The sequence below is a fragment of the Phasianus colchicus genome, chromosome 7, assembly GCF_987193195.1.
Source record: "Phasianus colchicus chromosome 7, bPhaCol1.hap1.1, whole genome shotgun sequence".
Classification (NCBI taxonomy): domain Eukaryota; kingdom Metazoa; phylum Chordata; class Aves; order Galliformes; family Phasianidae; genus Phasianus; species Phasianus colchicus.
Genome location: NC_143442.1, coordinates 685,940 through 701,919, shown reverse-complemented (window position 1 = coordinate 701,919; position 15,980 = coordinate 685,940). Strand labels below are relative to the sequence as shown.

Here is a 15,980-nt window from a genome sequence, read left to right as displayed (position 1 = left end):
CGAGCGGTGCTGTGCGCCTGCCCGCGGGCAGTGCCGAGCACACGGCCGCGGAGCTAACGGGGAATTAACGCTGTCGGGCTCTGCTAAGGCAGCGAAGGAGCGCTGCGGCGGCACGAAGCGTAGCGACACGTCCCGATAAAGTTCTGCGAACGCAGTTCGGAGCCGGGACGGCGCGGAAGGTAAGAGCCGGGCAGAGAGTTGGCCGGATAATGAGCGGCAGTAGTTTCCTTCTGTGCGGAGGTGTTGGGTTACAGCGCGGGGCTGGGCGGGGTGGGGAGAAGAGAAGGGGAACCTCGCCCCGCCGCCTCCCCCCTCCTTTCCCCTCGGGCTGCTCACAGCGGACGGGCGAGCGGAGCGCGATGTTACGGGCCCGGGGGCCGGAGGGCGGCAGGGGGGGCTGCCACGCAGGCAGGGAACGGCGGGCGGCCGAGGCTGCGGCTGAGGCTCCCCCCGCGCTGCGCTGATCCGGGCCGGGCAGGGAAGGGGACTGAGCCGCCCACCGCCAGGCAAGGCGGCCCGGACTCGCTCGGGGGGCTCGCGGGGAGGATGAACGGGCTGCGGAAGCTGTTCCGCGGCAGCGGCCGGGCGCTGGCGTTCGTCTTCGTGGCCTCTGTCATCTGGCTGCTCTTTGACATGGCCGCGCTCCGGATCTCCTTCGGAGACAACGGCGCGCGGGCGGCGGCGGGACGGGGACGGCGGGAGCGGGAGCGGCCCTGGAGAGCCCCCCCGGAGCCGGAGGGCGGCAGCCGCCGGGACCACGGGCCCCCCAGGGCCACGGCGGCGGGGCTGGCGGCGGCCGCGGGGTCTCGCGGGGACGCGGACGGGAGGGGCGCGCCGACGACGGCAGCGTGGGAGCGGGGACCGGGCGGGGAGCGGAGTCCCCCGGAATCGGCAGCCCCGAGCGGAGGAGCGCGCCCGGGGGGGACGGTGGCGCGGGTGTCCGTCCCGCACAACGTGACACCGGCGGCCAGCGCGGCCCCGGCACGGGCGGAGGATGCGGCGGCGGATCGGACCGCTCGCCGTGGCGGAGAGCCGGGGGTACCGCCGGGCAGGGCGGGAGGCAGCGCTCCGTCCCGCAAAGCCCCGTCTCCTGCAAAGCGAAACGGGACGGAGGGACCCGCGCACGGTGCCCACGGCAGCCCGCACCCGGGGGGGGCCGCCCCGACGGCCCGGGCAGCGCGGCACGGGGAGAGCAGAGGGGGAGAGAATGCAGTGTCTCTTCCTGAGCACTTTGTCCTTATTAGCAAAGAGGGGGTCAACGTCAGCAGCCCTGCAGCCCTCAACCTCGGCTTTGACTCTGGGGGAAACCTCACCCGGAGCCAAGAACTGCACCAAGTACCGGGGAACAATGGCACTTCTGCCACGCACACCACAACCAGCACTGCAGCACAGCGCACTCCAGGCCATGGCACCTCCAGGGCAGCAGTGGTGGCAGCAGGGACGGCCCCTGAGCTGGGTGGGCAGGAGGCAGCAGCCATCGGCACACACCGGGTCCTGGCCATGGACGTCACGCTGGCACCCAGAGACCCCCAGGCACCCGGGCAGTTTGGGCATCCGGTGGCAGTCCCCGATGACAAACAAGAAGAAGCCAAAAGTCGATGGAAGGAAGGAAACTTTAATGTCTTCCTCAGCGATTTGATCCCAGTGGACCGAGCCATAGCAGACACCAGGCCTGCTGGGTAAGCCCTGCTTCGCTGCACTGCTGGGTGAGTGATGCTGGTAATGGTGAGGCTGGGAGAACTTCCAGTGTGGCTTAACTGGCTATGCCTGCTGACCAGAGAGGTGAGGGCACATAACTCAGTGTATATCAGGTGTATCATACCAAAGAGACGCCATTCAGTGCTCTTTGGTGTCAGTGCTCATGCATTTGGTTCCACACACTGCCAGTGTGCCTGGGTAGAAGATCCTTCCTTGCCCATGAGATCAGGGGCTGGCACCCACCTGGAGAGTAGCTGGCAATATGACCAAAGCCACCTGCTGTGTGCCAACACAAGGATGTGGCTGTGGCCAACACAGTGATGGAGATATCCCAGGATTACTCCTTTTCCCACTGTTATTGTCCTGCTGCCCAGCACAGGGGTTCAGCTCTGTGAGTCTGGGACCTGTGGGCAGCATGATGATTGGAAAGCAAATAATTCACAATGGAACAAAAGGTGGTGGCCTCACATTGCACCATGGAGTTTTGTGCTGGGTACTAGGAACAATTTCTTCTCCAAAGAGCAGTCAGGCAGTGGCACAGCTGCCCAGGGGGTGGGGGGGGGCACCATCCCTGGGGAAGTCCCAGAGCTGTGGGGATGTGGCACTAAGGGATGTGGGCATGGGGGGGTGCATGGGATTGGACGTGGGGATTCTAGAGGTCTTTTCCAGCCTTAATGGTTCTGTGGTTCTGTAGTTCCCCATGAAATGTGCTGCTGGTTCTGTAAATGGCACTATGGGCAGGTAGGAGACCTCTGGTGCACAAATCCTCCTGTCTCTGCCACAGGAGCTGTGACATGGAGTTTGTGCTGTGCCCTGTCCCCATCAATGCACAAGCATTCTCATGTTGCTCTGGGAGCCATTGGAGGTCCTTGCATAGAGCAACAGGGCAGAGGGGGAGGGAGGCAGCCATGGCAGCTTCCCAGTGAGCAGAAGGTGTCACATACAGAAGCCACCTGCACACAGAGCAAGAACTGCCTGCAGCAAAACCAGAGTTGAGGGCCGAGTGCTGGGAGCTGCAGTGCAGAACAGACCTGCAGGAACACTGCCCACCTCTGGTCGGTCAGGAGGGAGCTGAGAAGGGAGCCACAGCTGTTGGGTATCCGGGATAACGCCTGGCTATCCGGATAACAACGCCTTGGCCAAACAGAGGCGGGTCCCAATTCCTCCCACACTACTGCTGCAGTCCCTCTAGGGCAATTTGCCCAGGATTAGGTAGGAACCCAAATTTCCTGGCCAAAACAAAGGCTGCACACTGCGTGGCACTGCATGCTGGGGCTGAGCACCATGCGGGTCGGGGTGGCAGTGCAGGCTGCTGCCAGGCCATGGGCAGGAGACCTGAGGGAGCAATCTCCAAAGTATCTCCAGCAGTGTCAGAGCATCCACCTTCCTGACTTCAAGGGGACAAGAGCAGAACATCAAGGCTGTGGGCTGCTTTTCTTTAGAGGCATGTCTAGGGGTGCAGTTTCAAAAGAATTTGACTTCTGCTTAGCATTAGTTATATAGAATTAATATGCATGCATGTATATAAAATGAATGTGTTTATGTATGTATATTCTGTATAATTAGCAAAGAAAGGGAGCCCCAGCTCGCAGAACATGGTGAATTATCTTCAGCTGTGGGTCAGCAGTGACAAACCAATCACTGCCCTCCATGCAGGTGCTTGGAGCAGCAGGTTCACAATGACCTGCCAACCACCACCATCATCATGTGCTTCGTGGATGAGGTGTGGTCCACACTGCTGCGCTCGGTGCACAGCGTGCTCAGCCGCTCCCCCCCCCATCTGCTCCAGGAGCTCATCTTGGTGGACGACTTCAGCACTAAAGGTGAGTGAAGCCATTTCTGCCTTGGTTAAGCTGAGACAGCTGGAGGCATTATCCACTTTGAATACTAGTAAGAAATTGCATTTTCTTTTCCTGATGTATTACAATGCACGCACGGTGACTCCACATGTGTGGCACAGACACACAGATGGTTCCAACCTGTGCTTTGCTGTACTTTGGCTCTCTGTTGGCTTTGACTCTTCAAAATTTTAAACTGATCCAATTCTCCAAGTGATGCTCCTTCAGGGAGCATGCTGCCCAGACACCTGTGTCCCTGCTGCAGATACAGACTCCTCCCAAACCACCTATGGTGAGCAAAGCAGCACAGGTGAGAGAGAAGGGACTCATGAAACATTTTAAACAACCAACAGTATGTGCTCACACCATTTCCTCCCAATGGTGTCTTTTCAGTGTCCCTGCTCATTGTTGGACCAGATGGCCTTTAATGGTCCCTTCCTACTCAAACGATTCTATGAGTCCATGAAAACTATATTTTGGAGTCTTTGGCCAATGGTTGTATACCCAGCTGGCGTGATGACTACTCCAGCTTGTGCCCCAGACCTGCAGAGACCGTGTGTCCTGGAGAACTTCCAGGAGCACTCTGCCCATCGCTTCTCACACCTGGAGATAGGTGCGGGATGGGTCTGTCAGCCTCGCTCTGCCCTTCTCCCTCAGACTACCTCAAGGAGAAGCTGGATGCGTACATGTCGCAGTTCCCGAAGGTGAAAGTCCTGCACCTCAGAGAAAGGCACGGTCTCATTCGGGCCCGGCTGGCAGGCGCACAGGTGGCCAGAGGTGAGACACAGCAGGGCATTCGAAGCTCCCCATGTTGGCTCAGCCCCATGGGGCTGCCGGCACACACCCAACGGTGCCACAACTCCTGTCCTTAGGCACCGTGCTGACCTTCCTGGACTCACATGTGGAGTGCAATGTGGGCTGGTTGGAGCCACTGCTGGAGCGTGTCCGCCTGCGCCGTGCCAGGGTGGCCTGTCCTGTCATCGAGGTGATCAGCGACAAGGACATGAGGTAACACGGCTCAGGCCATCCTGCCGTGGCACTGGGAGAGCCCTCACTCTGTTTGTCAGAATGCTAATAGCAAGAAGCTGTGCATCCTGACCCTCTGCCTGGCCTTCCACACCAGAAATGAGCAGCAGCAGTCCTTGCCACTGCTTTATCACATGCACCTCTTTGCCTTTTCATGAATTTCAGGACAAGAGGTGATGGCCTCACATTGTACCAAGGGAGGGTCAGGCTGGGTGTTAGGAGCAATTTTTCCCAAGAGGAGTGGCTGGGCAGTGGCACAGCTGCCCAGGGAGGGGCAGGTCACCATCCCTGGGGTGTCCCAGAACCGTGGGGATGTGGCACTGAAGGATGTGGGCATAGTGGGGTGGGCTGGGGAATCCTAGGGCTCTGCTCCAACCTTAATGGTTCTGCCGTTGTAGATGAAGAGAATTCCTGATGAAATTTGTTAGAATCTTGTTTTAATTAGGTACAGACGTTCTTCTTTGTTCATTAAGGGTGACATTTCAATCAGGAATGTGACTCAGAATTCGTCATCTCCATCTCTGCCCTGTTCAGCTACATGACTGTGGATAACTTTCAGCGTGGGATTTTTACTTGGCCGATGAATTTTGGATGGAAGCAGATTCCACAAGAAGTCATTGAGAAAAACAAACTCAAGGAAACTGATATAATAAGGTACAGACAGTGAATCTGAGAGCTTTGGGAGCCCACCTGTTTGCAGTTAGCAGCTCGCTCTGTGCTGGTGGTGTGATACAGGGCATCACCTCACCACCATGGCGAAGCCTCAGCCATCACATGCTGTGTTTTTAATGTTATCTTGGCACCAAAAGGATGGGTCTCAGGGTCTGTGCTGTAAGTGTAAACACACATGCCAATCCCAGGCACCTCACAGCCCTGTTTCTGGGTGACCCCTTGGTGAAGGTGAAGGAGATGGGTGCATTCTGACCGCCTGACCTGCGCCTTGCCGCCTGTTGCAGGTGCCCAGTAATGGCAGGGGGCTTATTCTCCATTGAAAAGAAGTACTTTTTTGAGCTGGGAACGTATGACTCAGGACTGGATGTCTGGGGAGGTGAAAACATGGAACTTTCGTTCAAGGTAGGTTGCACCTGGCAGCCTGTCCTGCGTGCCTGCTCTGGGCACTCCTGCAGGCACAGCCACCAGCCCTGCCGGTCCCCTCGCCGCTTCTCTCCTGCCTTGCACACAGCCAGAGCGCAGTGTTCCTGCCCAGACATCCTCTGCTCCTCAGGTCTGGATGTGCGGAGGAGAAATCGAGATCGTCCCGTGCTCCAGAGTCGGGCACATCTTCAGGAACGACAACCCCTACTCGTTCCCGAAGGATCGGGTGAGGACAGTGGAGAGGAACCTGGCGCGCGTGGCTGAGGTGTGGCTGGACGACTACAAGGAGCTGTTCTATGGCCATGCATACCACCTGCTGCAGCGGCGCGCGGAGCTGGGCGACCTGAGCCAGCAAAAGGAGCTGCGGGAGAGGCTGCAGTGCCGCAGCTTCCGCTGGTACCTGGAGAATGTGTACCCAGACCTGGCGGCTCCCCTGGTCAAGGCCAGCGGGCTGGTATGTACCGAGTGATGCTCTTCTCCTTTAAACCTGGTCTCGCTGGCTTGGATTAGAGGCACGGAGTCATCTTGGCATGGCTGGCTCTAAGCTGCTTCCTGTCATGTGGTTTGGGGTCTTTAATCCATCACGACAGTCAGGATTCCGCTGTGTTTTTATGAAGTTTCTATAAACTTCATCAAGTCGGAATTTTTACGAAGAGCTAAAAGTCACCGTTTCTGAGGGGCTGTTTGGCAGAAGAGCCGTGCAGTTCTGTGCCGTTTCATTCCATGCCCACCAGCAGGGCGCAGCACATCGCCGCTCTGCTCGAGAATTCCGCCAAGACAATGCGCTCAGTTCCTCGCAGTCCGTTTCTGATTGCAGTCACGTCAGTAAAGTGCCTGCTTTGTAAGATGAGTTACAGCAACGCCAGCAGTGCAACCCAGAGGGCTCCCCGCCTGCCCCGTGTGTCTGAGCGCAGGCCAGGAGCTCCACGGCAAGCTGGGCTTAGCAGCACTAGTCTTGAGAAGGTGGAAAAAATGAAATTTCTGGAAAGCATTCGCTTTTTTAGGACTTCTGCTTCAACCACAGTAATAAAACCCCACATCAAATCCAGTGCAGAGCAGTGAGGCCATACACAGGGACCTTTGTTTCAAGGGAACCGCAACCTCCTCTTCTCAGTTCTGTGCCTGTGAAAATGTCCATGGTGCTGCCATGCTTTGTCCCAATTCAGGCCACCTGAATTGCTCTTTTATCTTCATTCTCAAAATTTAATAGGGCAGAAAATCTGTTTTTCAGCTAGCTCTGCAAATTCCAGCTGTGCTGAACCCTAACCAAATTTACTTGGGAGCTGTGTTCTGAACAGCCTGCTTATTTCCCAGGATTAATTTGGAAATTCTTCAGCAATTCTGAAAGAAGGAAAGGAACTGCATTTGCAAGGAATGAAAGACAGGAGGGCCCAGCCCTGCAGGGGCTGGGATTTGGTGAGAGCACCTGCAGCCGTAGCTGCTGCCATGCCTGTGGTGCCGTGATCTCAGCCACAGGCCATGGGCAGAGCTTGGAGCTGCTTTCAGCAACCTGACCCAATGCTGTGCACTGAAAAGGGCTCATCTTGTCCTGCTTTGAGTGCTTCCAGAAGGGGCTGGGTTCAGGTTTCTCCTGCTGTAGAAATGTGTAGCAGAGCCAGTGTGCACCGACGCACACACCAAGGAGCATGATGTGGTGGCTCTGCTTCCCCCCATTAAGTGGGCAGTGTTAATCAGTGCTGGCACAGGCACAGCCTGTGCTCTTTGTGACAGCTGATGTCTCTGTGTGCATTTTGGTGCTGTTTTCCAGCTTGTGAACGTAGCCACGTCACGCTGTATTGCCGCACAGAACGCCTCTCTGGCTCTGCAGGCGTGTGATGTTAACAACAAGGTAAGGTTGCACGGAGCACGCAGTGCCATAGCTGTGTGTGTCCCTGCTCCTGTGAGAGCGGCTCCCAGGGTCCTGGCAGAGGGTCCCCATCACCCCTCCCTCCTGCAGGCACAGCACTTCAACTACACCTGGCTGCGGCTGCTGCGGCACGGAGAGCTGTGCGTGGTGCCCGTGGGTGCTGCGGGAGCGCTGGGACTGCGGCCGTGCGGGGGCTGGGAGAGCGACCTGGCCTGGAGGCACAGCTCCATGGCAGCGCGCCCTGAGCTGGTGAGTGGCATCCCAACCCCTCACAGCCCCCAGTCCTCGCTGCCTGGCCACTGGCCGTGTGTCCGGAGCGGGAAGGAAGCGCCAGGGCAGGGCTGTGCCCAGCAGGGCTGCACCGTCCGCAGTGTGGTGACAGCCAGAAGCCCTGGTGGCACACCAGGTGATGAGCAGCACTTACACTGGTGTTGGTATCTGCTGGTGTTCCGTTCACAGTGTGTTTTTTTTAAAGAAAAGAGTTTTGAAAGGAAGAGAATGGGTACTTAACTTTATGACCTGTACTGCAGTGCCTGTGCCAGCCCTCTGCAGGGCTTCGCTCTGAGGACCTGGCATCCTTGGTAACACTCCTAATTTTGGAAAGAACAGTAGCTGTGACTTAGCACCTCGTCCTATAGCGAAGATCCCTTTCCTCTTCAGTCCAAAGCAGTAACACTTCCATGCATTACAGGGAGAGGGGCAGCAGGGCATGTGCAGTGCTTTACCTTCTAATGGCACAGTGACTGTGTCACATTGGTGATGTAAGCTGCATTTACCACATACAAAAAAATCCAATTTTTGCCCAGGCAGAAATCCATGTGGACTGTTTCCCCTCAGTGTTACCACACGTGTGTGCAAAGCACTGCAGGCCAGGCACAGAACACCCCAATAGGAGCAGCCCTGGGGCAGAGCCTGTCTGGCACGGGGGCTATGGGGGGAAATTTGTGCAGATGTGAACCCAAATGATCACCCTCTCTGCAGGCTGAGCACCTTGTGGTGCAGCACCAGCATCCACCTGCCTGCCTGCTCGTGCACCCGGTGCTGCTGGCCCTGAGGCTGGGCGCATGCAGTGCCACCAACCGCTACCAGCAGTGGAGGTTTGGCAGCTACCATGTGGCGTGATGGAGCACTGGGCCGCTGCAAGACATCCAGCAGCAGTGACAGAGCTGGGAGTTCCTTTCCAAGCCAGAATTGAACCAGCACAGAGAGAGCTTGGAGCACCCCGTGTAGCACAGCCAGCGTAAGGACATTGGAAATGTGGTTTTCCTTCAACTGTGAGGCAAAAACCCACATCGTTTTCTGTTATTAAATGGAAATATTTTCTGAAGTCCTCTGTCCTCTCGTAAGCTGACCTTCTGTAACATCCCCAGAAGCAGCACGTGCTGACAGGAATACCTCTGGGCTCCCTGCTCTGTGTGCAGCCAGCAGGGCACCGTGGGGTGGCTGTGGGCACTGTGGGGTGGCTTCGACACTGCAGCTGCACATTGCTGCCCAGCATTTGCAGGCTGCTACAGACCAGCTCACACCTCTCCTCTGAGTTCAAGAGGCACAGCATAATGTTACCCTTCACATTGAGGATCAGTGCTGACAGCACTTGACAGCCTGCGTCTGCCACACCATTGACTGCCCTAACAGATTTCCACGATTGGCTCCTGCTCCATATGTCTTCCTGATTTTATCTCCCCCCTTTGGTGCTGCTCGCCTGCAGTCACTATCAGAAAAATTGCACAGATGTTGTTTGTGCAGTCATGTTGTATCAGGAGCATGAATTTCATTAAATGCTGTTTGCTGACATTCAATCATTTGTCACTGAACAGTCAGAGCGTGTTCCCGTGTCACAGTCACATCCCATTCCCAGCATTGTCCTTGTGCATTTATCCCCTGTGCCTGTGTCAGTGCTCCTGCACTGCTGGTGTCTTTGACTCAGCCCCCAGCACACCCTCAGGGTCTGCTGGTGACGCACAGGAGAGCATGGATCCTGGCACAGCCACACGGCTCCTAACCCAGCACAGGGACAACAGAGAGGAGTTAGTTTCAAAATGAGGCTGTGCCTCCAGTCCTGACCCCCTGGAGCTGCCTCCCATTCCCACCGTGCTGTGCGCCCTAAATGTCATAGAATTATCATGACAACTCTAAAGGTTGGAAAAGACCTCTAGGATGCCCGAGTCCAACCTCAGCCCACCCCCACCATGCCCACTGACCAGATCCCTCAGAGCCACATCTCCCCAGGCCTTGAACACCCCCAGGGATGGTGACTTTACCACCCCCTGGGCAGCTGCGCCAGTGCTCGACTGGCACAGGAGAAGAAATGTTTCCTAAAACCCCAAATCCCTCCCCTGGCACAATGCGAGGCCATCACCTCTCATCCTATTGCTGTTATCTGGGAGCAGAGGCCGACCCCCACCTCACCACAGCCTCCTGTCAGGAGCTGTAGAGAGCCATAAGGGCTCCCTGAGCCTCCTCTTCTCCACACTGACCCATCCCAGCTCTCTCAGCCTATGCTCTCCATAGGACCGTGCCCAAACTCTGCACAGCTCCATTGCTCTTCTCTGGACATGCTCCAGGACCTCAATATCTTTCTGGTAGAGAAGGGCCCAAAACTGAACACAGCACTGAGGTGCAGCCTCACCAGAGCTGAATACAGAGGGATGATCACCTCCCGCTCTGCTGGCTGCACCACTGCTGACACAACCAGGATGCTGTTGGCCTTCTTGGCCACCTGGGCACAGTGCTGGCTCACGATCAGCAGCCATCCACAAACACCCCCAGATCCTTTTCCTCCACGCAGCCTTCCAGCCACTGCCCCACACCTGCAGTGCTGCATGGGGTTGTTGTGGCCGAAGTGCAGGACCCAGCACTTGCTCATGTTGAACTTCACGCCATTGCCCTCAGCCCAGCATCAGCCTGTCCTGATCCTCTGCAGGGCCTTCCCACAGAGCACCTCACCTGCGCACAGCCCTGAGAATGCAAGCCAAGCACTGCAACACGGTACAGGCAAGTGATAAATGGAGGAGACATGCAGCATGGGGGGGCTGCCCACAGTGCAGCCCCTCCAGTGCCTGGGAAGGAGCAGGGGGAGCAGGCAGGTGCCAGCAGCCTGCCGGGAAGAGCTGAGCGGGGCTGGGGGAGCAGCAGGCAGCGGGGAACAGACCGGCACTATGGGGCATACAACCAACCTCTGAGGTTTTTTGCAAACTGAAGAGCAAATAAACAATTCTGAATGGTACAATGAGGACTGTGTTTTGTTTGTACAATACAGAATTGCCATTTATTATTTTGACGTTGCCAATAAATAATTGCCTTTCTGTGGAACAAAAAAAGTCAAAGCAATACTCAGTGCTGCTGGAAATAACGTAAAACTGAGAATTAAAAAAGCAGTGGTGGCTGAAGGGGAGTGCTGGGGTGGGAGTCACAGTCCAACCCTGCTCAGACCACCTCTCCTTTCCCAGAGCATCCCCAGTCCTTTCTGGGTTGATGTCTGCAAAGCTCGGTCCCAACTCAAGACAAAGCTTTCCATAAAATAGTTTGAAAGAGACCGCATCCACAGCACTGTGGTTATACAAGAGAGCTTTAAAATGGAGAAAGGGAAAAGGCTGTGTTCAGGTGGCAAAAAAAACACTACCCTTGAAATCTGCTTTGTCTAAAAGAAAAAAAAAAAAATTAAAATTTTGCATCTAAACTTAGTTTGAAAATTGAGAAGAAATGTTAAGAAATGCAGCCACAATGCAAAATGGCAGCATGTGGAGAACACAGCTGTGGTGCTGGGAGTACTGGACTGATCCAGAGCTGCATGGGGCTGGGTTGGGCTGTGCTCAGTAAGGCTGGGCTGCGTGGCCCCAACCACCCCAGCAGCACGAGGACTGCAGTTGCTCAGGGCACGCTGCTGTGTGAGTGTGGGTATGAACAATGGAGAGAAAAGAAACAGGTGAACTTGAAGTGAATTGACGTTACACCTTCAGCAAACCGATCGTTCCCCATCCTATGGATGCCCCACCTGCTGTCGAAGGGAAGGTATTTGGGAAATCACATACAAAAAGGAAGCAGGGGTGAATCCATGCTGTGTGAAGGCCGTGTCTTGGGAGACAAACAAAACCAGAACCAGCGCGAGCTCTTGGGCACATTAAGAGATTCCCCACCTCGGTTTATAAGTGCATCATGGATTCAAATTCATCGATTCTTTGTTTGGTGTTTCCTTTCCTGATCTTCCTGTAGGAGATGGTGTTGTACCGGGAGTAGCTGTGCCTGGAGATGTCGTTCTTCTTCCCCAGCCCCAGCTGCTCCCCAGCCCTCTCTGCCGGCGCGTTGCAGGCAGGGCTGCCAGGGGGGGACATCTCCATGCTGCCCTCCTGCTGCTGGGGGACCGCGCCGCTCCCCTTCGGCACCTCTATCACCTGCACCTCGTCCTCCTCGGTGTCCTCCTCCTCCTCCTCTTCCTCCTCCTCTTCTTCCTCCGTGGCGTCATTCCCTCTCTGCTCGGTGCTGTCCGTGGGGGTCACTGCATCCTCCCCACCAGGACTGCCTGCTGTGCCCGGCACCCGCTGCCCTGCGGCACAGAGAAGCACGGTGAGCCCCATCCCATCCGGGTGGCTGAGGATTGACACCCCCAGGATGAGGTGTGACACCCCCAGGCTGCACCCACCATGCACACACACATTGCAGGCGCAGTCCAGCACACAACAGTGCCATAGTTGCACCTGCTGGGGCTCAGACCCTCTGCCCACCCAGGACGTGGGCAAATGCACGTCCCCACTTGGGAAGCGTTTGGTATTGTTCTGCTTGGCACATCTCTGCTCCCGTGTCACAACAAACACTCTATTCAGTGTCTGCCTGCGGGGTTCTGGGTAGTAATTAGACTAAATTGGTCAGGTACTAAAAAGCTGCCTGCAATTTGGAGATAAAGTGATCGTGGCTGAGGTGAGGGGGCTGTGCAGGATCGTTTAATAGATTGTATTGTGCACTTGCAAAGCAGCACAGCTGGAGTGGGGATGTTGGTGTGGAGAGGGAAAGCCTCCATCCTGATTCATCTCAAAGCCATTCAGACGTATTTTGCTCAGGACAAATGCTCATATATTTTTTGCTTTCTTAGGGAAAGGTACACCAGTTTCTGATCACAAGGCACAGCCATATATCTCCTACATCTGCATTCACATGGCTCAGCTCTGTGACAACCACCCCAAGCTGCTCATCTGCTCCTCTCTGACGAGGAGCTCAGTATCGATGTGGCAGCTGACATATAGGAACCAGCAGCTCACGGCAGCCTGCTGGGCACGCGGGTGGGGGCAGCAATGTGGGACGGCAGCAGCCATTCCTGGAGCCAACAGCTCTCATCCCAGCCACCCCATGTCCTTGTGAGGAGCCCAGGAGCGTCCACATGAATGGTCAGTACTGGGACATTACATTGGAGCCCTCATAAATCGGGGAGGAAAAGGGTCTGGGTTCTGAGGACATACAGCTATGGGCAGGAACGCATTTCTCTCCTCTGCAATGCAACGCGAGGTTTTGGCTGAATTTGGAAGTGACAAAACTGTGCGTAGCATTGCCTGGGAGGCTGCTTGCTGCCATGCTCAGGCTCCGACACACAGCACTCTGCATTACCTTCCTCCAGCTCCTGCCTGCAGGCTCCCATGTCCTGGGGCTCAGCTGTATCCTGGGGCTCAGCTGCTCCCTCCTGCAGCGTGGCAATGTTCTCCTCTTGCTTTTCTTTGGGAAACACAAAGGACAAGAATTGGACTTGGGAACAGTTAGTGACAATAGTTAGACTTTAATTGTTGCAGATTGGCAGCAGAATTTTCGAGCGGAGCAAAGAAACTGCTCTTTTCTTTGGCCACATACATTCCAATCCATCCTTTGTAACCGCCAGCTCAGATCTGTCACTAGCAATTACTCCGAGTCACTGATACCCACAGTTGCAGCTCAGGAGCTCTGAGCAGCACACACAACACATCCCGCTCTTCGTAAGGCTGCACATCAAGTAGAAACTTTTCCGCCCAAATACTAAATAAAAAGGCAGCACCGCAGATTACCTCCGCATCGCTCCTCTCCATCACAGTCCCCGTGTGCTACATCCTCCGCCAACGAGTTCCCGCTTTCCTCCACATTTCCTTTTGCCAGCAGAGTGCCGGGCTGCACACCTGCCTCCACGCAGGGCACGGTCGCCACGGCTCCGGTGATGCCATTGGTGATGCCGTCAGCCAGCGGCAGGCCCTCCTGGGGGGCCGCAGTCCCGTTGCATGCGGGCAGGCCGGGCACCGAGGGCACGTTCTCGCTCATGCTGAGCGCCCGGCGCTGGGCCGCGTGTGCGGGCAGCCGGCCCTGCTCAGCCCCGGCGGTGACAGCGCGGGGTTTGGCCGTGGCACCGCGGGGCCCAATCAGCGTCTCACCCACCACGCGGGCTGCCCGGCCGCACGGTTAAATGCCCGCTGCCATTTACATAAACAAACAATATGAAGCAAGGCGGCTTTTGTGCTGGCGCGCGGAGCGGGGCTCTAACGTGTCAGCCGCGGTCACACACAGAGATTTTGTCTTCCCGCACAATGGCCCTTTGTGCCTTCCCCTGCAGCGGGAGCACCGACTGTTCTCGCCCCCTAATCCGCAGAGGGTGACCGCCCCGTCGCAGCCCCATAACCGGCTTAGCGCGGCCCCAGCTCTGCCCCGCGCAGCCCCGGTGCGCCGGAGCCACATTGGTACCATCGGCACGGAGCGACGGCACTGACATCACATGGCATCGCATCACACCCCGGGGGATGCCCAGCGGCCGCCCCGTGAAAAGGCACCTGTGGGCTGCAGAAATGCTCCCCGAAGGAATACGGAAGGGGAAGGCATGAGATAAATGTGCACGTAGGAGCTGCCGGCCGGACCTTCCAGCCAGACGGCGTGTGAGGGCTGCGCGAGCAGCCGGCCCTTTCCTGACCACAGCTGAACCCTGCCCTGCCGACCAGAGCCAGGTTTACATAAGGATGTAATCTCCTGCTCTGAACGACTTTTTTGTATTCATACAATGCAACATTTCTGACATCTTTGGGCTCTGGGATTTGGAAATCCTCTTGTTGAGGTCAGACCTTGATTAAAAGCAGAGCCAAAGCCCTGTGACTGTTTTAGTTCAGCCGTGAGTTTGCATCTTTAACTCAACAACTTCCACTGGCGCTGTAAGTGGGGTTGGTGCAATTGATTCCTAACATTGATCTTTTGTTTGAAAAAATGAGTCCAAGAAAAAAGGGTGCAGATGGTGGGAAACTGCTGCAGGTGCCATCAAGAGGTGTGCATCACAGGCTGCGGAGCGGAGAGACTATTTCTGTTCTTCTGAGCTACTGGCGATAGCCCCAAACTAATCCAAAGGACCCTGAATGCCACTCCTCGTTGGCCAGGTCCCGTCCCCAGAGCTTCCCTCTGGTGGCCACGGCGCTGTAGAAGCCCTGAAACACAGCCTGGTGCCATCTATTGGTGGCACACTCCGTCCTCACCCAGAGGCACCATTCCCAATTAGCACCTCGTGGTCATAGCACTATTTGCACGAATCTCTTCTGAAGCACTTCCCGAGTGACCTTTAAAGCAGGACGTTTCCACTCCAGAAGTCCCTCCCCTCACATTTCGCAGGTAGCACTGTGAGTGCAGACAGCAGGAAGGCAAACATAGGAGAGCCTCATTATAGCCACAGCAACTCCATCTCAGCAATACTGAGCAGCCATTCCATGAGGTGTTCACAGGGCTCCTTGTGCTCCCACAGTCACACAGCTCGGCTGTAGTGGGTGCTGCAGCCTTGGGCCAGGGCAAGGCAGTGCTGCTCCTGCCCTTGTTCCAGGAGCAGTGAGCCGAGGCCATCGGGCCTCCTTGACTGCTGCTGCAACTTAATGCTGCCCAGTCTGAAAGGCACAGAGCTGCACAACTGTGGATGTAATGGGGCTGTGCGGTAGGCACGAAGTTCCAGGTCTGTCTCACCTGAATTGTGGCTGGAATGGAATGGTACTGACCAAAGGCAATTCCCAGCTTTGTGGATGTGCAAGGTGTGCTCACCACTTGCACCCCAGGTAACTGCACTCCATAACCCCCTTGGTGCCATGAGAGCTGGCTGCCTCCAGCTGCTTTGCACAGAAGCCTCTAAAGCAGCTGCACAGAACAGAAATACTGGGCGAAAGCAGAACTCACCTGGGCAGAAGCACACACAGAAGGGAGAAGAAGCACAGCCAACCCTGGAACACGGGCAGAGATCAGCCACTGAAACAAGAACTGCTTCCGAGCAGAACAGAACCAGGGGCAGGCAGAAACCCAAGGCTGAGACAGGGAAGTGCGGAAACCTCATGTATGCCCATGGCTTCCAGGGCTAGGTCTCCAGTCTGCAGGGGGAGAGCAGTTGCAAGGTAACACAGCTTCAAAGCCAGAATAGTTTTCCACCATAATCTGTGCAGAAGCCAGAACACATCTCATGGCTTTGGGAAAAAAAAGCAAAAATAAAACAAACA

The 15,980-nt window shown here is 56.1% G+C and overlaps 2 protein-coding genes and 1 pseudogene across 2 annotated transcripts; 2 read left to right on the top strand and 1 right to left on the bottom strand.

Annotated features, from left to right (window-relative positions):
* Positions 1-207: 207 nt before the first annotated feature.
* Positions 208-8,820, top strand: GALNT5 (polypeptide N-acetylgalactosaminyltransferase 5). The gene is made up of 10 exons (XM_031590484.2): positions 208-1,679; positions 3,355-3,521; positions 4,194-4,313; positions 4,409-4,544; positions 5,097-5,216; positions 5,519-5,636; positions 5,788-6,111; positions 7,426-7,506; positions 7,615-7,773; positions 8,506-8,820. The coding sequence occupies exons 1-10, from the start codon at positions 547-549 to the stop codon at positions 8,644-8,646; spliced, it is 2,499 nt and encodes an 832-aa protein (XP_031446344.2). The 5' UTR covers positions 208-546; the 3' UTR covers positions 8,647-8,820.
* A 482-nt stretch (positions 8,821-9,302) lies between these two features.
* Positions 9,303-10,395, top strand: LOC149917159 (uncharacterized; annotated as a pseudogene).
* Positions 10,195-15,972, bottom strand: ERMN (ermin). Its single transcript, XM_031590824.2, has 3 exons — positions 13,548-15,972; positions 13,120-13,224; positions 10,195-12,067 (listed from the first exon to the last, which is right to left on the bottom strand). Exons 1-3 carry the CDS (start codon positions 13,792-13,794, stop codon positions 11,667-11,669), a joined length of 753 nt encoding a protein of 250 aa, XP_031446684.2. The 5' UTR covers positions 13,795-15,972; the 3' UTR covers positions 10,195-11,666.
* Between the last annotated feature and the right edge of the window lie 8 nt (positions 15,973-15,980).

Coding starts and splice junctions, on each gene's coding strand:
- GALNT5 (XM_031590484.2), top strand. CDS start 547: ATGAACGGGCTGCGGAAGCTGTTCCGCGGCAGCGGCCGGGCGCTGGCG. Junction 7,507..7,614: donor CGTGTGATGTTAACAACAAG/GTAAGGTTGCAC, acceptor TCCCTCCTGCAG/GCACAGCACTTCAACTACAC. Junction 7,774..8,505: donor TGGCAGCGCGCCCTGAGCTG/GTGAGTGGCATC, acceptor CCCTCTCTGCAG/GCTGAGCACCTTGTGGTGCA.
- ERMN (XM_031590824.2), bottom strand. CDS start 13,794: ATGAGCGAGAACGTGCCCTCGGTGCCCGGCCTGCCCGCATGCAACGGG. Junction 13,225..13,547: donor TGGAGAGGAGCGATGCGGAG/GTAATCTGCGGT, acceptor TGTTTCCCAAAG/AAAAGCAAGAGGAGAACATT. Junction 12,068..13,119: donor CAGGCAGGAGCTGGAGGAAG/GTAATGCAGAGT, acceptor TCTGTGCCGCAG/GGCAGCGGGTGCCGGGCACA.